General features: G+C 45.3%; 1 protein-coding gene across 10 annotated transcripts in view; it reads right to left on the reverse strand.

The window, feature by feature from the left end:
• FAM13A (family with sequence similarity 13 member A) overlaps positions 1-23,600 on the reverse strand; it is a 142,243-nt gene that overhangs the window by 59,911 nt on the left and 58,732 nt on the right. For 8 of the 10 annotated variants that reach the window (XM_074866737.1, XM_074866736.1, XM_074866735.1 and 5 more), the window contains one exon: positions 22,856-23,028. In XM_074866737.1, coding sequence (XP_074722838.1) covers positions 22,856-23,028 — 173 coding nt within the window. Of the gene's footprint in view, positions 1-4,518; positions 4,624-22,855; positions 23,029-23,600 lie in introns of those variants that run through there. The other 2 variants (XM_074866739.1, XM_074866738.1) reach the window with 2 other exon arrangements.

The raw sequence follows: 23,600 nt of genomic DNA on the forward strand, positions 1-23,600 counted from the left end.
CAGTGCACAGCAATGTAACTGCAGCGCTGTAGAAACGGACCTCTTTGTGGGAAGAGCTCCCTATTAGTCTTCCAAAAACACGAGCTTCTGTCTCCTGTTTTATCTGGCATTCAAAATACCAGTATTACTATTTCATAGAGACAAGCTGAGGTGAATAGGAACTATGGCACACATCTGAGGAGCACATGCTATTTCTGGGTCTGTTTTCCACAGCCAAGATTAAGGCATGAGCACTCAAGCCTAGAGTATGAGCCTTTTAATTTTAGGAAACACTAACATACAGCACAGCCATATACATTGAGAATATACTGCATTATCCACAGGCATAACTGCGCAGGCTGTGTGTGAGGGGACACCGAGACTGAGGCATGTCGCCTGAATGGAAAAAAAAAAAAACAAACCACTGAAGCCATTTTGCACACCTCCTCCCACTTCAAAGCAACATCAGGGAAGTACAGGCTATCCCATGGCAAGCTGAAATGAGCTGAACTTCTTGCTGATTAAATGCCATGATGAGCGAGAGACTGATTTTCCATTTATATTAACATATCTGAATCTACTGGAGCCCTTGACAGCATAATTTTGTATAATTATTTTCTACTCACTATCCTCCTGGATTGCAAATATGTTTATCTTTTATAAAATGACGTCAATGTTAAACAGCTTGCTTTTGTTGTTTTACTTCTTAAACTAGTTGGGGCTTATTATGAAAGACAGGGCAGTGTCTTTTCTTCTACTTGTGGTTTGGCAATAGTCCTCACTAGGATAAAACTAGAAAATGGGTCAGAAAGAGGCGGAATGCATGTATCAGCCAAAGTCTCACCTCTTCTCAGAATTTAACAGTGTGAAGTTGCATAATGCACACATACCTGTTGCATTATAATGGTGAAGAACTGTTACTAGGTAACCAGCGATTTCGATTTCGGAATTGTTTGTTAAAAGCTTGCATGCTTCAAATAAAGGTATCTGAAGAGCCCAGTTTTTAGGTAAATATTCGTATTTTCTTGCTTAATCAGGTGGACACCCTGGAGGCAAACACCACAGAAAATTTCCACATCAATTTCCTCTTTTAGTCCAAGCCCCCCCCTCCCCGCCCACCCAGTGGTACCCAGGAAGAGCTTCCACAGGCTCCTACACCCATCACATCACAGCTGTGACACGACAGGGTACTCAGCTGTGGGTCAAATGTGAGCCTGGAAGGCCAAAAATTCACATAGCATTTTGTAATAGGCTATGACTATGACTTGAGGAAGATGAGAACCACAGGTTTGAATTTCTCTTCATTCTTCCACCAGAAAAAAACACCCAAACCCAAAACAAACAAACAAACAAAAAATCAGATACAAGTTCTCTCCACCCTCAGAGAACATATTTCACTTCACATACATATTCGAGAACATACTTTACTAGGGCTTGTCAAGCACTCCCAGTACCTTGGAGAGAAAGTGATAACAAAGTCCAAAGGATCAGACTTATTTACGCTACAACTTTACACACACAAACACTCACTAATCTGTTAAAGAGAACACAGCAGTCATTCAAAAAAAAGAAGAAAGTGGAATACAAATGGTGTTCTCAGGCTAAAATACTGGGTATTTGTGAAAGACCCCAAGCAAACAAACCAATAAGGTAAATCAAACAACTCCCAATGATGACTGCAAGCGAGACAGCCCGTGCAGAAAACTGCTGCTGTACAGGTAAGAAACAGATCAGTGACACTCCCTACTTCTGTCAGATATGCTTTATAAATATATTTATGATGGCTTCATTCTTCCTCTGCCTTGATTCGATTCAGCAAAGAGCAAAGCAAGAGAGGCCACCGATCACAAATGAGGCCCAAGTGTGTACCTGCCTTTCTTATCTCCTACGGAAACTGGCAGATATGATTGGCAAAGGTGGCCGCCACAGGTTTCAGCTTTGCACAGCTTTTGTTAAATCTGCAATAGACTGCGATAGAATAAATTAATTAAAACATACATTAACAGCGTTAGTAATGCTCTAACTAGGAATCTAGGTTATTAAAGTAAGCTAATGCTATTCAGCAAAGTTCTCAGCCTATTAGCAATAGGAGAGACAATTACTGTCTCTGGATAGGTTGTTGGAAAATCAGTAATGCAACCTGTGTGACATTCACAGGTGCCTTTTACAGTGCTTGGGCAATATAGTACCTATTGCACACTCGGCCTTCCACCTCTTCCTGTGCAACGAAATATAACCCTGACAATCCCCATTGTCACTCCCTCGCAGCAGGCCACCACATCCCACCATGCACCATTCCACAGACATCTATATATAGAATAAAATCACACTGTATAGTACATATGGCTCTATGCAAGCACATTATACAATTTTTAGGAAGACAGACTCACAGCTTACAGATACCTTGGTAGATAAAACACTTTGTTGCTCTAGCGACAAATGCTATTTAAATGTCACAGCTTCTTAAATGGGGCCTTTCTCCCTCTCCCAAGTTTTGCACACCAGTCACACAGAGATGCACAGCCCCATGGCAGGGGCAGCATGGCCAGCTTGTGGCCCACAGAGAGCACAGAGCGGGGCACCTGCAGGAAACGGGCAGGAGGGAGTTCACCCACCCAGGAAGGGAATCAAGTGCGATTACTACTGGCAGTTCATTCCCTTTCTTGAGAGAGGACTACGGATGCTCTTGGTTTGGGAAGTGCCCCGCACCGCAGCACCTGGAGGTTGCCACTAGTCTGCTTTAGAGCCACCAACAGGAATCGTGCACTGCGAGCTGCCCATGCCCTCAGCTGGAACAGCAGCATCAGCCTGTCCACCTCACAGGAACCACAAGCATACTGCTACTCGCACTGGTACTAACTACTGCCAGGCATCATCTTTCCTGAAGCTGACAAAAAAATGCTCAAAGCCAGCAAGAACCTCTTCTGCAGCAAAACTCTGCACTAAGAAGGGAGGAGAAAGTGTTCCAAGAATAGGAAAATAAAGGTGCAACCTGGAGGATGCCGCTTGTAAAGGGATCTGGGAGTCTGTGCTTGTCTGCCCCTAGGTCCAAAGAAAATTAGGTGCTGAAAATACAGTATACACATACTAAAAATAGATCAAGGAGGTGGAAAAGAAGCCAGAATTTTATGAATCGTTTTTTTTAACTGAAAAACTCAAAACAATTCTGTACCATGCTCAAGGCTTAATGGGAGTTAGAAGAAAAAGCTTCACTTTTGAAGTGCAGAGTGCATTTCTAACTGATCAAGAGTTAATCCTTGCAACAACAAAAAACAAAGAGCCTAATTAGAGCTACCCTGTGAAACCTATCTTCCCCTGGAGTGAACAGTCAAGAGCACAATAACAACCACTTGTTCTGCTGCTACCACAGTCAGATCCTCGGGAACACAAAAAGGTTAAAAATATTATGTGAGACTGGTCCTTCAAATAGGAATGATGCACTATGACTACTTCTTTAAGACATTCAAACTGCATTTCTGCTTCTCTGCAGTCACCAACATGGAACCCCGCGACCGCATTTCTGCAAAAGAGACTTCCTCCACCTCTATCTGCAGAGGACCCTGCGCTTTATCAAGACAGTAACAGTGTAGGCAGCAATTTCAGTTACTATTTTATTGTGTCCAAGTAAGCAGCAACTCTGCCGCTTCTGCTGAAACAGCACCACCACAGTGCTGAAATGGCACGCTAAATGACTTATTTACTGGTTTGTAGATTACATAAAGATTGATATCCAGCCCGTTCGAATAAGGCTAGAGGAGGTATGAACCTCTTAATTTTGAGAGCTGAAAGAGCAATACAAAAAAATTTAAAAATTAATGACTCGGTAGGAGGACTGTGTACACTCCCCGCCCCCCGCAGAGGGTCTGTGCCCTGCCATTTCAAAAGCCTGGCTGCAGTTCTCCCTGCCATACCGTGGCAGGAGCACATGCCAGCACAGGTACGCACTCCCAGCTGGTGCTGAAGGGAGGTGTGTCTCCACACCCTGGAAACGAAACAGCCCTTTTCCTCCGAAAACTAAACCTCTCGCCCATGCTGCTGCAAAGGCAGACCACGCTGGGTGTGTAAGCAGACAAGCTATAGGTGGGGTGTGTGCACAGGGGCAAGCCGGGCCGGGCTCCCTTTACCGCATTACGGCCGCTGCCGCAGTGAAGCGCCGGGGGAAAGGTTTGCTGGGGCGCAGGGAGCCGTCAGCCCACCTCCGCTGCCCGGGAGGGGATGGCCCCGGAGCACCTAAATCCCTGCAAACCTCTGAGCTGCTCCCACCCGGCGGCAGGCTCACCGCCACGAGAGGGCTGCGTGGATTTCGGGGCGCCACATCGAGCCGCCCTGCCCCCGCCCCGCAAGAGGAAGCCAGAGATCTCCCCCACCCTCAGATCCCCGTTAATAAATGGACTTGTTACACCGCCCGGGCAGCCGGCCCAGAGCGGCGCTGCCCTTCCCGGCAGGGCCGGAGCCCCGGCTCCCCCCGTGCCCCAGGGCCGCCCGGCGTAAGCCCCGCGCCGCGTTTTGGGCCGGGGTCAGCCCTGGCCGGACACGTACCTCTGCAGGGGCATGACTTCGCAAGCCATGCTGGCCATGGGGCCGCCGCTCGCCCAGCCAGCAGCCAGCCAGCCAGCCAGCCGCCCGCCTCTCCGCTCTGCTTCCCTTCCCTTCCCTCTCCTCTCCTCTCGCCGCGCCCGCAGCGCCGCCAGCCAGCGCCTCGCCGCGGGGGGCCGGCGGCCCGGCCCGGCCCGGCCCCGGGGAGGGGCGAAGGGGCCGCCAGCCCCGGGTTGGCGGCTGACGGCGACCCGCCCCGCCCCGCCGCCGAGGGTCCGGGCCCGGCCCGGCCCCCTCTCGCTGCCAGCGGGGGGCGAGGTACCCCCGCCCCGGCCCCGGCCCCGGGCGGTACAGGTTAACCCAAAGAGGTTTATGATGTCCCGTTGGTCCTGGACCTGCAAGAAATGCCACAAGCTGAGGGCTAATTACTACAGGCTACCTAACAAACACACCCCACAAGGTCTTCTGTATCCCTTTTAGGAACTATAACACACCCGCCTCCTTCCTAAATGTCACCCAGGGTGCTCAGTGTAGTCACCCACAGCTTCCCTCCCCACGGCCGCGCTGCATCCTCTCCGGGGCGGGTTGGGTGCCCACGGGCAGGGTGCTCGGCAGGCACCCAGCCCACCCCAAACTCCATACCATCGCCGGGCTACTGCCCCTCGGCAAGCTGCACTGGGCCACACCACTGCCTACACATGCCCTCACCACATATAGGTGTCTATAGGTGCTGGCACAACTGGTCCATTGAACTTACCATCCCTTTGCGTTGCAGTAGATGCTACTGGCGTTCAGAGCGTTTGTGCCATAGTTGGCCAACCGATTTGGACACACAGCAAAGAGCATACAAGAACTCTTCCCTTAGCATTTGAAATGAAGAGGTAAGTGTTGCAGAAGCCAAATTTATTTGTACTGATGTTCCCCGTGGGTCATCTGCAAGCACTCCTGCTTATACATCTGTTAGCTGCTCACCAACTACTGCTCTGAAACAATGAATGCCACCATTTTATTTGGTGGAAATTTGGGGCTGGAAGAGCGCTAACAGAAGAACTCCACACAACAGGTGTGCCACTTCCTGGGATGTGGCAGCCTTGGAAAACAAACAGTACAAAATCCCTAAGAAGGTCTTGCACTGAAACATTTGATGGCTGAAGGAGCATACCCAAAAGTTTTATTTTTCACCTTTGCACGTCCTCTGCCCAGAACACCTAAGGAATTGCCTTCAACCTTGCTCAACACTGAACAGAAACACTTCTGCTGCTGCCCTACCTGTGAACGATGTTACCACATTGCACACTTTTTGTGACGGGGAAGGGGACAATCTCAAACTGATAAAGGGGCATAAGGGAATAGGTCCCTTCAACATTTTAGGTGGTAAAAGCCTAATGGCTAATTCTGGCACAGTTGGACATGCCAATCTTCAAAAATTCAAGTCAATATTAAAAGCACCATCACCTTTAACCCCAGTGAGGACTGGCACTGGTCTGGGAGAAAGCTGTGGCAAGAACTTAGTACCTCTATGTTTAAGATTTCCATGCAGATGTAGATCATACGAATTAAACACGAGCCACATCAGCTTTCTGGAGAAGCAGCAGACACTCAGAGGTTAGCAGAAGTGTATCAGACATTTCACAGGGACGCCTAACAGATCCTGACATTTCCCAGCAGGAGGCAGGGGAGTTTTCTGCCAAAAAAAAGGGGCAGTGGGCAGCTGCAGCGTCAGAAAGCGGTGGCATGAAGTAGAGATGCAGAGGTCAATTGAGAAGTGGCTCCGCTTCAGTACGCTGAACTGTTTAATATTTGCTCCTGTCAGCAGGCTGACTGGAAGAAGTGCATTAGTAATGCTTCTGCCCGTTGCCTCAGCACAAGCCTGTTCTGCTGCGCCACAGTCACGCCAGGCACAGCACAGGGCCCCTTTTTAGGAAAGTCAGCAATGCTGATAAAGCATTCTGCCATCACGGATCTGGGCTGCTCTTATCTGTGGCAATTAAATGAGTATCTTGATGACTTCCTGTTAAATTAAATGCGCTGTATGTGCGCTTAAGCAACTAAAACCATGAGAGAAAGATTTTACTCTGATACATAAAACTGCTTCAGTATAAAACAAAAGCACCTTGTATGGTTTCACAATTCAACAATAAATCAAACTGCCTCTTCATGGCCAGTCTTTTTTTATACACACACAATTATTCGTAGTTTATTACACTTCTATAAACTGAGCGTTACCATCAGGATGCCAATAAAAAAAATAATTTTCCACATTTAACTAAGGACCCATCTACATAGGGAAGGAGTCAGGGTTCTCCAGAGCAGCTTGCTGAATAAACAGAAATGGAATAACTCAAATAGCTGCTGTACTCTGAATGTATACTCCAGCTATTTTGTTGTAACTTCCATGGGACTTGCCTGGATAAATGAGCTTAAAAGTACTAAGATCCTCAACAAAGAATTCACTAACAAAAAGAGATGCTGTAATAACCAGAAAGATTAATTTATAAATTAGCATCAGTGAAGAAGGTTTGTTCATGGCATCATGCTAAAATCAACCAGATGCATTGGAAGAACATTAAAGTTGCCCAGGGCTCCCTGTGACATCAGCACCTTCAGATCCACCTTTTGTTTCTGTTCTCTTCTTTTGGAGTCCCCTTAATGGGGTATCAGTTTTCTCCCCTCCTTCCTCATCTGCCTCTTTAACATTGCCAAAAAACATCACGACTGTGAAGAGGTACCCTAGCTGACGTTTCCCGGCACACCCACGGGCATGCAACTTCAACAGCCATTAAAAGGAAGGGGATTGAAGATGAAAAATTCAGCTGGGGGACTTTTGCTAGCATGGCTCGTTTCCCAAGTTTTTAACCATTTCTGGAGCAGCTGCAGATATTGCAGTAAGAGATTTTAACATGGAGAAATGTCAAAGAGAGTGAAATTTAAAACAGTACCTTGGGGCACAGTGGCCAACCGTTGGTAAGAACAGTAGTACCTGCTACTCAAACAGGGGGAAATCGCCCCACGGTGCACGTCACCTTACTTCAGTTTGCATCACCTCAGTGGGCCCTCTGAATATCTCACCCTGCTAAACGAGCACACAACTCCTTAATTCTTCACCTCCCCTGTTCATGGGTATGGACCACAAGCAATGTATTTGTGGCACAAACTAGGCAGACAAAAGCTGCCAGAAAACTGCAGTCTTATCTCCAAACAAATCCACTTCCTTCTCATGAATGTCCATGTTAAAGCCAACTTGCTACTTGACAGAGGCAGGAATTCCTACACCCACCCACCCCCACCACCCCCCTTATGCCCTTTTTAACTTGCGCAATTCAAACTGGGTTATCACATATAAAACCTGTGATTATACAACATTTTGTTTTGGATTTGTTTGTACTTGTTGATTTCTTCTTCCATGTTAAACATGGAAAACAAAATCTCTTCTGTAAGTGTCATACAATTCTTGTATTCCTATTGCTCAGAAAGGCCAAACTCATCTGTTGGTAGCAACAATGCACCTCAGTGACTATGGCGCCACCAAACATACAGCGGGTGGGGAAAAAAACCCCTCTCTCAGGACCCGCGCAGCATCCTCTCCACTGACTGTGTGCTCCTCAGTGTATTGCAAACACTTCAGGAAAACAGACAAGAAGTAACAACAAAAATGATAAAGCCCCCTAAAATACCAACACATATTACTACACTTCAGCATGTATGCCAAGGCAACACCTGGGTTCAAACTATTTGATTTGCAAATTTTTTACTGAGATTCAACAAATGAAAAAAGACACTGGCTGGAACTAAATGTGAATAATCACTTTTCTCCACCACCATCGACATTTAAAGAATGAACACACGTTTGGAAAGGAAGTCTCCTGTCAATCATCACTACAGAAGTGCTTTCTCCTCTTTCTTTCCTTTTCATACTTAGCTGCACACCAAATAATTTCCTCAGCATATAAACCAACAAGAGACGAGGATCTGTGAACAGCACCAGAGGATATGAGATATATGTGATCTAGATAATGGATTTTACGAGGATGTGGCTGTGTCTGCCTCCTGAAAAGCAGTTATCCCTTGCTTCACTGCACTGTCGTACACAAATAAGATACTATTTTTTTAAAAAAGCTCTTGCCTGGTCTGATAAAATCTGAGGATTTTTAAGATGCTGGAGTTCTGCTCAATACCATCAATGTATTCCCACAATGTTTACTAAGTTACGCAATAATTTCCCCCTGGCAGAAACATGAAATGCAAAGCAAAGATATCATCAGACTGAAAATTAAAGAACATACCTTTCAAAATACCACCAATACAAAATTTAAAATGCCATTTTAATGTATGTGTAATACATGCATTGATACATGCATTTTTCTCTTTAGAGTATCTGTGCATATAAACATCCGCAATTATAAATGATAAATAGCCTGTAAAATCTCCTGCAGGCCGGAAGATTTGTGTACACGCACAAAATAAGCAAGTCACAAGTAAAAAGAAACCATATTTGGAAACTGTAGCCCTTCATGTCCACACAAAGCAGACATGATTAAATAGGTCCTGTCCAACAGAGCACAAAGGGGAAGAAAGAGCAACTAATATGCCAAAACCGTAATTTAGTAAAAGAGGAATCCTCAGAAAGTGGGTAAGTACTAACAGTGACTTTCCAAGGCTGGTACTCAGCCCTGTTATCACTTAATGCTTTTATCAATGATCTGAAAGGAAATGTAAAATAACACTGGTGGTTCTTTTTGTATATTGTTTGCAAGCCATCATTAGAAGTTTCAGTATAGCCATATAAGAGTCAAATCTGGGAACTATATGCAGGATGAGGGGGATACGATATCATGCAAGATCAGCACTTCTATAGAAGCCCTGAGTGACTGTGTAGCTAAAGAAACTAACATTGTCCTCAGAGGCATCAGCACGGATATTCCATGGAAAAGGTGTGTTATGTCTGTATTTCCTACTGGGGTGGTTGCCACAGAAGACTGATCAGTTCAGGAATTCCCATTCTCAAGCAAGTTGTGAAAAACTGAAGAGTGATCAGAGACAACCCATGAAAAGAGCACAAGAACTAAACCCCACACGTTTAGTGCTTTCCAAAGAAAACAGCCTATGCATGCAGGAAACATTAATATTTGACCTAGTACTCACAAGCTTAACAAGATGCAATAGCTGGGAGTCAAAGAAAGACAAATTATGATTAAAAATGAGACATTTTTAAATGGTGAGGATAACTAACTACTGACACAATTCATCAAAGATGATGGTGAATTTTTAACGTTCTTACAACTTACGGTTGCCTCTGTTTAGGAACACCAAGCCTTACATAAACTGCTCAGATGTAATTTGTGGAATTTTCTTACTCATTCTCTTAACTAATACTCCTCTTGTCCAAAAGAGAAGCAGGTTGCTATCAGCTGACTTCATTTTACCCCTTTTATATTTTGCACTGGCCTAGGAATACAAGTATTGTTGGCATATCTGTGGGGAATATACTGGTTTTTGCACTGTAGCTCTTCTGTTCCTTCCTGCAACTTGGAGTCCAAATTACCTTTTAAACAAAGCTAGTTAAAATCTGTTAAGGAGGAAACATATTCCAGAATTGTTCCTTAAACTTGCTGGGACACGAGAAAAGTAAGCACCAAGCTGAAAGCTTCTCAGAGCTTCAGGTTGTCAGAGTTCCTGATCTCAGCCAACAGATAAGCATGCAAGCACATTTCCCATCGAGAAGGACACCCCAAGCTCCTAGGAGACCTGGATTAGCTGCTGTGGCTGCTCTTCATTAAGCAGCAGTGTCCTTTGCCTCCACTGCCACACCCGCTTGTCAGCCGCTTTAACTTGTTCCAAAGGACTCTCGCCCCATGGGATAGCCCAGAAATTATTTCTTGGCCTCCCTCCTGGAGAAGGGGGAGGATTGGGAGTAGGTTCCTAAAGGGTTTTCTGGGAAAGCATCAAGTAATGAATGGTTGTGCCAGCTAATCTGCTGTGGGAACAGGGTAAAGCATGCTGTGCAACAGGTCACTAGGTTCTTCATTTGCACCAGTTAGTTCAAGTGCCAAAGCATGGGAGAGCAAGCAAACAAGAAAGAGTCTGGTCATGTACAAGTTATTTTCAAAGCAGGTTTTTTCCAAAACTCTGCTAATCTAATAACATTCCTAAATATTAATGTTTAACAAAATTTCTCCCACTCCTCTAAACACTTATGTTTATAAAACAGTCTGCACAAAGGCCCTTTAAAAATTTAGCTGTTTCAGACCGATGAAAATGCTTGCCATAGAAAACACTGAAGAAAAAGCATTCATTTATCAGCAAAAGGATTCAAAAAATTTTTAAATGAGCCCCTGGTACTCCCTGCAAAAATGTCACTGGTTTCACACTTTCCCACCTTCCAAAAACATCTTTCCAATCCTCTGCAAAATTACTATCCTTTGAACACCATGCCTCTGCATCCACCATGTTTCCTGCTTTCTAAAGCATCTTCAAGTGAAGTGCCTGCAGTTCACCCTTAGCCTTACAAAAATAACAACCGTATCAGAAGGGGCTGAGCAAAGCAAAGGAACAGGCCACACCATTCATGTTTGGTGCACGCGGCTTTTTACTCCACTGAAAGATAAACTGCCATCCGTGTTGGCAAGGGAGGCAGTCTGGCAGAGTCACCCTCCAGAAAAACCCTCTAGAAATAGCTCCTCTTCTTCAGCTAATGACGTGACTGAAAGGAGTCCTCCTCCCTTTGCACAAGTGCCCCAGGCGGCCGGCCTGGCTCCCAGGAGAGGTGGTTGGAAAAGATGACTTGGCGGGAGAGACTGACTCTGGCTGGGAGGCACTAAGAGAAGAGTGAGCTGGGTGAGAATAACTCCATCTCTCTGCCTAGAGCTGGAAGATGCACGTGCCACAGAAGCAAGGGAGATCCTGGCTAAAAGACAACCCTGAGTAGATCTATTAAAACCTGACTGTATTTGACCAAAGCACAGCCCTCTCAGGCCAGTCCCAGGGCTTTTTCCTGCACCCAGCTGTGTGTACATCAAGAAACACAAATTATTGTTTATGCGCAGATAGGTACAAGGATGCTGGGCTCAATCAGTGCAGCTCACTGCTGTGCCCCTCATTTGCAACATAAGCTTTGAGTCTAACCACCCTATACGTGTCCAGGCTGCGGAAACATGCTCCTGTCCTGCTGCAGGCCAGTCTGAGCAATGTTAGGAGTGGCACAAGTGGATACTGAAGGGAAACAAAAGTTAAGCATAAGCCTATGCCCTATGCTTAGTTACCTGGAACACTCAGAACAACAAGAGAAAGGTCTGTAAGCTTACAACTTCCCAACCCACCTTCACAGTCCTGGGAAAAATCCAAGTATTTCTACCCAAGGGGTATAAATCCAGCAAAAGCTAACAACAGTTTAGAGGAAAACTTATTTTCTGTGATGCTTAGTAGCCCTCTCAGAATGCTGGTCACTTGACTTTCTTGCAATTTTACACTTTCTGAAGCTTCAGGGTGGTTTTTTTTGAAGGAAACATCCATAAATTTTATAAAACATGGTGCACTGTTAGCAGTGCTCCCCAGAGAGTAATCATTTCATGGTGGTTAGGTGGTTCCTAACCATAATGCAGGACAATAAAAATGTTATTTTATTAGATATTAATCCCTCCCTACATGACTCAAACTTTCTGAATGCAGAGAGCTTGGAGACTGTGAAAGGGCCTGAGGAATTCATGGTGGAATCTCTTGTTTCCAGGAGTCCTGTCAAAGTCTTAATGACTGGAAGTCATTAACATCTAAGTGGCCTTTAGTAATTTCTTTGCAATTACCTAGTGGCTTCTCTTTGCAGTCATCCCCCGTGCAAATACACTTCTTGCAACAGATGCAGGATGAAAAGGAAAGCTTTGGTACAGAAACGGAACAGAAATCTTCACACTTTCTAACTGCAACCTTCTAAGGCCAGGAGGAAGGCACTGAGCCAATGTGAGAAAGTGCAATTTGTAGACAAGCAGTCAGCTCAGGATCACATTCCTCACAACAGATAAAATGATCTCTCATGGCCACCGACCGTGAAAGAGGAGGATTTTACAACACTGAAACAGCTCAGAGACAGATGCAAGCAAAGTGACAAGAGCAGTGAGTGACAACTCTGTCCTACCACCCCCAGCCTCTTCTTATTAGACAGCCAGCTGATCACTTTGATTAAAAATATACATGTGTGTCATGGGAAGTCACAGCTGAACTCTTATCAACCTACACTGCAACGTGCTGAACACAACGTCCAAATGCACAGTTCTTTCAGCTGAACCGGGAAATTGCAGCAGCAAACAAGCCTGGCTGAGAACTCGGTGACCTCTGCCCGCTGATCTTCCTGAGGACTGCCTGCAGGACGTGGGCCCAGGTCCCCTCTGGGAAGCTGCACAGGAAGGAGTACCTCACAGCTTCAGGTGGTAGAAAACTGCTTGCTCTGCAAAGCTACCGGAAACAAGGCACGCTATGCTGAACCTCCTCAGCTGAACAAAGCACCAGGCACTTCAGGAGACAGGCTAAGGAAGCTACAGGAGAGGGAACTACTTGCTTACTGCAGTAAAAATAAGTCACAGTGCAGAGGCTCTGCCTCTTCCCTAGTTGCTAGTAAGACAGGTTAGTGATGGGTGTCTTGGCATTTGCAGACACAAATATTAAAAGCACAAAGATTTCCAAGGCTGGCTTAAATTCCTTACTATCCATGGTGTATTCTCCCATAAGAGGTCACTGATCCTTTTGTTTGAAAATGACTTCAAAATTGGCACAATTTTGTTTGCACCTTATTTCCTACAGCAAAAACTATTATCTGACCCAGCTAGTATCAGAAAGCCACCAGCCTCATGAGATGAAGGGACTTCCTCCTCACAGTAAAAGCTGATACAAAAAAAAAGAACAAGAGGACAAAATAAAGAATCCTTGTAGCTGAGAGGGCATGCCTGAGATACAGAAGGGGAGTCAGTTTTTTTCAGCTTGATTACTCAATTGCTGTGAACTTTCTTAGTCCCTTTCTGGTTTCTAAGGCTGCTGGATGCTGTCCCAGGAAACAGGAAAAGCTAATATACTTGGCTCATGGACTGAAAGAACTTTTGTTTCCATATGCACATTATGGCATTAAAGTGCTGCTTTCTACATCTAAGAGTCATCAGATCTTTGTTTCATTTATGATTCTTGTTGCTCCACTTCCGTGGCACAGGTCAGGGCATCAGATTCAAAATGTTCTCCATCCCACAAGCCATAATTTGTCACCAGGTCAATCCTGCATAGAGGGGCAAAGATAAGCTGGCTAGAGGTAAATCGGAAGGTTAGAACAGTGTAATGGACAAAGCCTAATCTAAAGGAGTAACCTGTGCAGGGTGGAAGAGAGAGGGCAAATACTTGGAAAAGTAAACTGAAATCCACCCAGGTGACTTGCATGGAAAAAATCTACATAATTACATGTTTCTGTGACTGCCATTACATCGTGGCTATAGATAGGGGAGAAGAACCCAGGAAGAGCTGAGACCACACCCTGACTCGCCATTCACAGTCACCTACCTGGGAGAGACACATAAATCACATGTCTTTGTGGCTGTGTTTTTAGAAAACGGAATGCTTTTCTTAACAACTCATTATGCAAGGCAGTTCCTACTGCCAGCATCTCACAATGCAAGAAAGAAGGGAATTGATTGCATAGGAGGGTGGAGACAAATGTACTCTCAAAGTTAAATGAGTCAGCTTGGAAAAACTAACTCAACACAACCTAAAGAGACAAAGTGACAAACAGAAACAATACCTTACAGAAAAAGTCCTCTCTGAGGGCTCAGAGCAGGGCCCACCAGAGGCTGCTGCTGAACCATGCAGATGGCAACTGCCCACATCACCTCCCCACCGACCTCTTCCTAGACCAGTTCTCCCTTCTTGAGCAGTTTTCTCGAAGAATCCACGCCTGTCAGAGGGCAGCCCTGCTGGCTGCAATCCCTTCTGTAAACCTGGCAGCAAGGCTCCTCAGTGATAAGGCAAATTACTGCTTTGGATAGGGACTGAATGTACTGGCATGACAGACTTCAAAAACAAAAAAACCCCAAACCTAAACAAAAATAGTCAGCTAAGCAAACAACACCAGCCCCCCTGTTTGATTTGTTCTGGCAACAACAGGCACCCAAGTTCTTATCACGTGCCAGAGAATAATGGTAAATTTTGGCTTGCCTTGGTTTTAAACCACAGCTGCTAAAAGGAAAGCCAACAAATAGGGAAACTGTTTATAGTAAGCACAAACTTCTCAGTGTACAAATACATGTGTTTTCATACCTCAACAATTAACAGCAAGAACATGCAGTGCCATTAAGAAGAGGGTGCAGCAGTGTACATTAACCCACCCCTTATTTTAGGGAGGCTACTACAGCATGTGATCCCTTTATTTGCAGGACATAGACCAGATACAAGGATCTTTGTGAACAAAAGGTTGATATAAACAAACCTTCTCTTTGAGAACATGCACATGTTAGAAGGGCAGCACGGGGTATCTGTGCTGGCAAATCTCATTGCAGCTGTGACTGCAGCCACAAACAGAGATTTATGATCTTTGGCACACAAAGACATGTCTAGAAAGTACTGGAGAAGGCGGCTTGCTTACTGAACAACTGCTGTGATTGGTCTAAGCTTTGGCTCTCAAGAACTGCACAATGTTTTCCACAAAGTTTGGCTGCCATATACACACCCATTCCCCAGCACCTAACCAGTACTAGCAAGGAAGGGTATCCAGTCGCACTCCTCTGATATTTCCACCTAGGGAACACACACAGAGCCTAACAGCACCCCAGACAGCAGGGTGCCTTCCCACTGAGGGATCCTCCTTCAAAACAGTATGAGGACTGCAAAAAGATGCAGCTCCAGCAAGTGCTAGAATAGCCACTGACAGCAAAGCCTATTTCAGCACCCTTTCCCAGGCAAAAGATCCAGGATGGTGACAATCATGCACCCCTGAGCCAGCATCAGGAAAGACATTTCTGTTCACCATCAACAATCCCCTGCCTCACATTTTGGCTGCAGGAAGTGTTTTCCTTCCTCCCTGAAGGCTATTCCTTTTCTTTGCTTGTATATGAAGTTTAGCATGAAAGGCTAAGCACACTGCTTGCAAGAAGCCCTCCCTACCTTTGCATCCACTTAAATCTTAGTATATCCTATTCCTGAAGTCCATTTGAATCTGTTATTTGAAGCACTTAAGTTTTAGCACCTCTAGGCACATCCAAAATCACTCCAGTTCCTACTGCAGTTATGTATGCTCCTTCTGAACCAGAGTTTTCAGCAGACTTTTTCCTCTTGGATAGCAGAAAGAAAGAAGGACCTAAACAGGGACTCTGAGCTTCACAGAGTTGCAAGCCCACCCTAGCCCCCCTCTCACTGAGGGTCTGGTAAGGCCCCAGGAGCCCTGTTCCCTCCTGCCTATACCCTAGTCCCAAAGCTGCTGCCTCCCCTGGCTCCCGAGGTCTGCAGTGTGGGTCTTATGGCTCTCAACCAGGTAAAGATAAAGTATGTGTGTGGTTCCCAGGGTCTGGAGGTTTGTCTGCCCTGCTCCGAAGCTCTGCACAGAAGCTCTTGCAAAAATGAGATAAGCCTCACAGAAACACGTAATGGGCTGCATATTGCCTGCAGACTTACAACCTTCTTTCAGAGGACCAGTCTCTTCTCTCCTGCCCCTTCCTTTCTTTCTCCACTGTTTTGGGATTTACTCGAAGACTGCATTACAGGTATGTTTTTCTGCTACTGCATAATTAGCAGTTTGCCCTTGACACACAGCTATAATAATGAGGCAATTTTCAAGAGAACACATACGTTATGTACTACTGGGAATTATGGGTACATATAGTTAATCCACCTATTTTGGTCAGAAAAAAGAACATACCAACTTTACGAATACCATTTTCTTAAGATAACAGTTGTGAACAGAAGGTGATACAGATTTTATGCTCTGCAATATGTTTTGACTGCAACTGATATTTCACATATTTCAGATGACAGCAGCACCTTCCAAAAATTCCTGAGATGAGGAATATCATACCTTTAAGCAGGCATAACATGTCTTTCAATATTTAAAAAGCTGGTAAGCCGCCATTCTAGAAGACATAGTCACAACTGTAGCTGCTACTTAATACACCAATCTTCATTTTAAGGTCAACTGTATGAAGACATACTGAGAGGTATTTTAAATAGTATCAAAAATTACCAAGCAACCAGAAGTCTCTCATTTTCTCCCTGAAGACCTCTGCTCTAGTGTCAAATGAAACTAACTGAAAATTTATTAAAGGTTACAGTCCTTGCTGGGGGCGGGGGGGGGGGGGGGGAGCTTACGGGCTTGGTGTGTGTGGTTAATTCTTCACTTCACACCTGTGAGCCTGCTAAAGGTGGAGTTCTGCATCTACCATTCTGTGTAGCCCTTCATCCTCTTCTAATCCACCCATATCATGGCATCTGAGCATGGAACGGGAACAAACCACAGGCATTTTCATGAAACAGCAAATGATTATCATTGCCAAGAACAACCTTTATTCTTTTCTAACAAAGATCATACGATAACTGAGCAGATACACTCATTTCACTAAAATGTACCTGATAATTACATATAATTAATGATAACATTTATTTAAGAACTGTTAGTACCTTGTGACATAAAACACCCAATAAGAATAGCAGTGTGTTTGCAAAGCACTTCATAGTCTAGGTCAGATGCCAGAGTCCTTCTGCTGAAAAAGGTGAAAACTCCTAATGTAGCCCTGCACTGAGGTAATACCTCACTGTGAGCTTTGATTACACAGGAGCGACCCAAGGCTGTCAAAACCATGTTTAAAACCACTCCTGATATATCAGAGCACTACATTAATGCCAGGGAATTGGGGTTTCTGACTGTTGCACAGAGAGATGTCCCTCAAGTGTGCTAGGTCTGCTAGAGACCTCTCTCCCCTCTTCCTCTTCGGGGTGGTCCAGGCCCTCCTCTCCATCCTGTCCTGCCCAACAACCTGCCATCCTGGAGCTGGGTAGAAAACAATAAGAGCTACCTACTCCTCCTTCAGCAGCAGCAGTAGATCACTGACAGAAAAGTACTGGAAGCTAACAGCATTGCAGATACTCAACCCAATTAGGTAAATATGTACAGAAGTATCATACAGGACAGAAAACTAGGGCATTCTTGAACAAAATGGGATTACAAAAGAATTAATTTCTACAGCTTATTAATTTCCCAGATAAAATTAAGAGATGCAGACATCTTTCACCTCAAGGTCTGAGCATAGAGATTAGGCTTCTGCTTAATTACAAACACATCTCATTATTTCGTGTTTAATGTCCTGTGCCAGTATTGGCCCAACTGCCCCATGCTTCAACAGTACTCTTCTAAGGAATTACATATTGATGGGAAAGTATGAATTCTTACAGCAAACAATTACGTCTTTTGGGGAATGTTCTCCTAAAAGAGTCATAATGTTTTGGGGCACCTCATGAAGTATGTCAGTCACACATACCTTCCCAGGTAGGAGACTCAGCAGTCCTTTGTTTCAACTCTCAAGCACTTGACTTCCCTTTATACCTTGCAACATGTAGTGGAGTGCAGGCATGGGCATGCTCTCTGCCAAGCTCCAGCATACCAATGCAAGAGGCCGTAACTTCTGACCCAGCCCCACCTGCTTGGCCCTGTCTGGTTGGTAGAACTGTACTGCTTCTCAGTTTTGCCAGCTGACTGCTTTGGTAATTGTTTCCTAACTCATCTCAGTCAAAAGGAGCTAGATTAATGAAGACGTGTAAACAAACCTGATGTCTTCTGGCTGCAGGAGTTCTGGGGGCAGGCTTGCGGACAGTAAACCACACAGCTGACACAGATAGAAGTTAAAGAGCATGTGTGCCCACAAGGGCTAGAAACTGGATTTGACATCTATGCTTCACCACCATCATTATGATTCAAAATCTGGTATTAGTGCATAATTTCCTAACTTGTCCCACAATTATTATGAATCAAAATCTGGTGTAAGTGCATAATTTGCTAACTTGTCTCGTAAGCCAAGTGCTGTCTGTCTGTCTGAGCTAGTGCTGAGAATAGCACCCGTCTCCTGCTTACACAGTGAAGTCACTCAGTTACGTGTCTGGCAGCACTGCCTCTGTTTTGTGTTCTGGTTGGTATGTAGAGACACTGCGGTGTCATGTTTCATGACATGTAAATAGCACTATTTCCCACATAAAGCCAACCCCATATTTCAGTAGCATACACTAATTTCCCACCGTAACCTGAATTCTTCACATGCTGCACTAGACGCAAGAAGAAAGGGAATGACAGACTCAATTCAATATCCTGAGACAACTAAAAGATACCGGTTCAGTCTGATGTTCAGGGAAGGACTTTACAAGAAATCAAATTGCCCATTACCTGTTCACCTCATTGGCAAAATGCCAGCAATTGCAACTCAAGATAATCTTTTATATAGATGCTCTAGACAGATAGACTTTTATAGATAAATTCAGTTAGATACTTTTATAGATACTTTATTCTCTGTCTTGTCTGAAAAACAACTAGTACTATCATCATTCCTGCCAGAAAGACAAAACCCCTCAAAAGCTGCTTCCTTTTTGGACTGAGAATGGGAATAAAGTCAGACATCTATTAAGACTTAAACTGGGCAGATCAAATACGCTTAACTACTCGGAGGAGACACCTTACATTTCGGTCGCATCTTGTGCTCAGTGTAATTTCTAGTGCCTGATCTTCATAGAATCATAGAATACCTGGTTGGGAGGGATCTCAAGGATCATCTGGTCCAACCTTTCTGTGTGAAAGCACGGCCTAGACAAGATGGCCCAGCACATTGTCCAGCTGAATCTTAAAAGTGTCCAATGTGGGGGAATCTACCACTTCCCTGGGGAGATTATTCTAGTGGCTGATTGTTCTCATTGTGAAAAATTTTCCTCTTGTGTCCAATTGGAATCTCTCCAGCTAACTTGTACCCATTACCCCTCATCTTTTCCATGTGAAAAGGGAGTCTCCATCTTTGTACCCACCCTTTAAATACTGGGACACAGTGATAAGGTCTCTCCTAAGCCTTCTCTTCTCAAGGCTGAACAAACCCAATTCTCTCAGCCTTTCCTCACATGGCAGGCTTCCCAGTCCTTTGATCTTTGTGGCCCTCCTCTGGACCCTCTCCAGCCTGTCCACGTCTTTTTTTGTATAGCAGGGACCAAAACTGACCACAGTATTCCAGGTGTGGATTGACAAGCACTGAGTAGAGTGGGATGATGACATCTTTATCTCTGCTGGTGATGCCCTTGTTGATGAAGCCCAGCATCCTGTTGGCTTTCTTTGCCGCTGCAGCACAGACTGAAGAGTGTGCTGTTCCATACTGAGCTTGTTGTCCACCAGGACTCCCAGGTCCCTTTCCACAGAGCTGCTCCCCAGCCAGGTAGATCCCAGCCTGTGCTGCACTTGTGGATTATGTTTTCCCAGGTGCAAGACCTTAAACTTGTCCTTGCTGAACTTCATAGGGTTCTTGCTAGCCCACTCTTCCAGCCTATCCAGGTCTTCCTGGAGGGTGGCTCTCCCTTCCAAAGTGTCCACTTCCCCACATCAGCAAACTTCATCAGGGCACACTGGATCCCATCATCCAGATCACTTATGAAAATATTAAACAGCATTGTGCCCAATATCGATCCCTGGGGGACCCCACTTGTGACAGGTTGCCAGTTTGAAAAGGAGTTATTTGCCACCACCCTCTGGGTGAGGCCTGTCAGCCAGTTCCCCACCCACCACACAGACCACTTCTCTAGACCATAATACACCAGTTTCTCTAGGAGGAGGCTGTGGGGAACCGTATTGAAAGCCTTGGAGAAATCCAGGTAGACAATGTCCACAGCTTGCCCACATCAACCGAGCAGGTTACTTTGTCACAGAAGTCAATCAGGTTTGTCAAGCACGATTTGCCTTTGGTGAATCCCTCCTGGCTTTTCCCAATCATGTGCTTCATTTGACTTGTGACAGCCCCCAGGAGAATTTGTTCCATAACTTTCCCAGGGATTGAAGTAAGACTCATGAGCCTATAATTTCCTGGATCCTGCTTTAAGCCCTTCTTGTAGATGGGGGTGATATTAGCCTTCTTTCAGTTTTCTGGGACACCCCTTGATCTCCATGACTTCTGAGAGATTATGGAGAGTGGTCTCACAACAACATCAGCCAGCTCTCTTGACACCCCGTCGTGGTTTCAGCCTGCAGGGCAACGGAGTACCATGCAACACTTCACTCACCCCTTCCCCCCCTAGAACTGGGAAGGAGAAAATGAATCAAAAGGCTCAGGAATCGGGATAAGGACGAGGAGGGGTGGCTCACCCATTACAGTCACAGGCGAAAGACAGGCTCGTTAGGGGAAGAAAAAGAACATCACTTTAATTCAAAACACTAACAAGGACAACACTTAATGGAAAGAATGGGACAGTGAGAAGCATTACCATATCTTAAAAACACATCCCCCCACCCCTTCCTTCTTCTTGGGCTGAGTTTTGTTCCCGATATCTCTACCTCCTCTCCCCAGCCATGCAGGGGCAGGGGATGGGGGGGTGCAGTCAGTTCGCCCCTTCTTCCTTCTCAGGGACAGGGGGAGCACTGTTCTGCATTCTTTCCCCTGCTCCATGTGGCTCTCTTCTCATGGGAGTCAGTCTTCCATGAACTTTCTCTGTTATGAGTTCTTCCCACAGGCTGCAGCTGTTCCCATGCTGCTCCGGCGTGACTCACCCCCATGCATTGCAGTCATCCCAGTGCTGAACTACAACAGTGGGGCTGCCTTCTCTCCTCAGAGTCCCAGCCTAGCGCAGCTGCCTGCTCTGGTGTGGGGTCCTCCACAGGCCGCAGGTTGGCCTCTGCTCCACTGTGGACCTCCATGAGTGGCAAGGAGGGTGGCCCTGCTGTCTCACCACGGGATACAGGAGAGCTTTCTGCTCCAGCACACCTCACCCCCTTCCTCGTCCTTCCTTCCACTGACCTTGGTGTTCACATAGGTGTCCTTCTCCTAACATCTCCTCACAAGTCCCCACCCCCTCTCAGGTTTCCCTTCTTAAATACATTATCACAGAGGCGCGGCCACCATTGCTAATTGGCTCAGCCTTGGCGCAGAGGTGGGTCTGACTTGAGATGGGGGAGCTTTCGATAAACTTCTCACAGGAAGCCACCGCTATAGCCCCCTTCCCTGCTATCAAAAACCCCACCACACAAATGCAGCACACACCCTCAGGTGGATAATGACAGGGCCCATCGATTTGTAGGGGTCAAGCTCCTGCAATAGTTCACATACAAACTCTTCCTTCACTGATGGTAAGTCTATGTTTGCACTGAACTGGATTTTTGTTCCCAAGGCCGGGGGCCCAACAGTGTTGGTAAAGACAGAGGTGAAGAAAGTGTTGAGAACCTCTGCCTCTGCAGTGGTTTTGGTGACTAATTCAACTCTCCTGTTTGACAGTGGGCCAATATTTTCCTTCTGTTTCTGCTTGTTGTTTATGTACTTAAAGAACCCTTTCTTGTAGTTTTTGACATCTCTGGCCAATTTCAATTCCAGCTGAGCTTTTGCTTTTCTAACTGCATCATCGCTGCACACCCTGGCAATGCCCTTGTAGTTCTCAACGGGTACTCGTTCAGTTTTCCATCTCTGGTATGCTTCTCTCTTGGTTTTGAGCAGACTCAGAAGCTCACAGTTAAGCCAAGGAGGTCTCTTGCTCTACCTACTTCCCTTACCTTTAAAGGGGATGAACTGTTTTTGAGCTTCCAGGAGAGCATTCTTGAAAAAACTCCCAGCACTTGCTAGCTCCTTTATCCTCCATGGAAGCTTCCCACGTAATCCCTCCCAACTGAACTTGGAGCGAGCTGAAGTTTGCTTTTTTAAAATTTAAAACTTTTGTCTTAGTACTAATCTTCAGCATGCTCAGCAGGATCCCAGACTCCATAATACTGTGATCACTGCAGCCAAGGCTATCACTAACCAAGATATCACAAACCAGGTTTTCTTGGTTTGTGAGTAGCAAGTCCAGCAGTGCCTCATTCCTGGTTGGCACATCTAACATTCGTATGAAGAAGCAGTCTTAGATCAGTCCTGTCCATCTGCACTCCTTCACCAAGCAGGTCACTTTCATATGCTTGAAAATTTGTATTGGAAAGGCAAACTAAAGCACACAGCTGGCTTTGTAAGGAACCTGCTAGAATGTGTGGCTTCAACAGGGATACACACATTAATTTGCCTTACACCCCAGCATACTGACTTTCTAAGTGTCAATGCAAAAAAAGTGTTCAAAATGCTCAGAGGTGAAGGTGCAGGTACAGAACAAACAAAAAGACAAAAAAAGGAGCACTAACCTGGAGAAAAATGCATCACTGTTAATGAAGGAGATCTCATCTGTTAAATCCATCTCCTTCCAACATGAACCACCATCTGTTAATCGGAAGCTGACCTGAGGTATTCCATCTGACTGGCCTGGTTGTGGCACTAGGCACGTTTGGCTGGATCTTTCCACTGTGGACTTTGTCATCTACAGAAGCAAAGAGAGAGAAAAATAAAATGTGAAAGGAAAAAAGGGCAGAGCAGCCTTTTCAGATAATCTGTAACAGAAAGACATTCTGTACCAGTGTACAAACAGCAAAGAATATGACAAGGTGCAAAATAATAATATAAAATACATATAAATCAACCATTCTGCTTGATAAAGATTACTTAAAGAAAAATAAAGATGTGTCTATTGAAAGAACAGGGGCAAGAGTGAAATTAAAAAAAGGAAGGTAAGAAAAGTTATTTTCTGTGTCACAGAAGACAAACTAAAAAATTTCCCATTGAATTTGCTTCTTGACACAACTGGAGAAACAGATGGTAAAAGCAATTATACACCTCTTCTCATCGCCCTCCCCCATCCTTTTTAATGGCAATTGATGTCAACACGTGCCCTGGAAGGAAATTTCTCAGGCCATGAATGTTCTGGATTGGCATTCTTTGCCGAGGCAGCCAGGACACAGAGTTAGAAGCTGGGCTCCCTAAATCCAAGACAAAGTTTCCAAGCACCACTAAGCCCATCTAGAGGAAGGCCAGGGCTCTTGCTCTCACCCTTCA

The sequence above is a fragment of the Strix uralensis genome, chromosome 4, assembly GCF_047716275.1.
Source record: "Strix uralensis isolate ZFMK-TIS-50842 chromosome 4, bStrUra1, whole genome shotgun sequence".
NCBI classification, from domain to species: Eukaryota; Metazoa; Chordata; class Aves; order Strigiformes; family Strigidae; genus Strix; species Strix uralensis.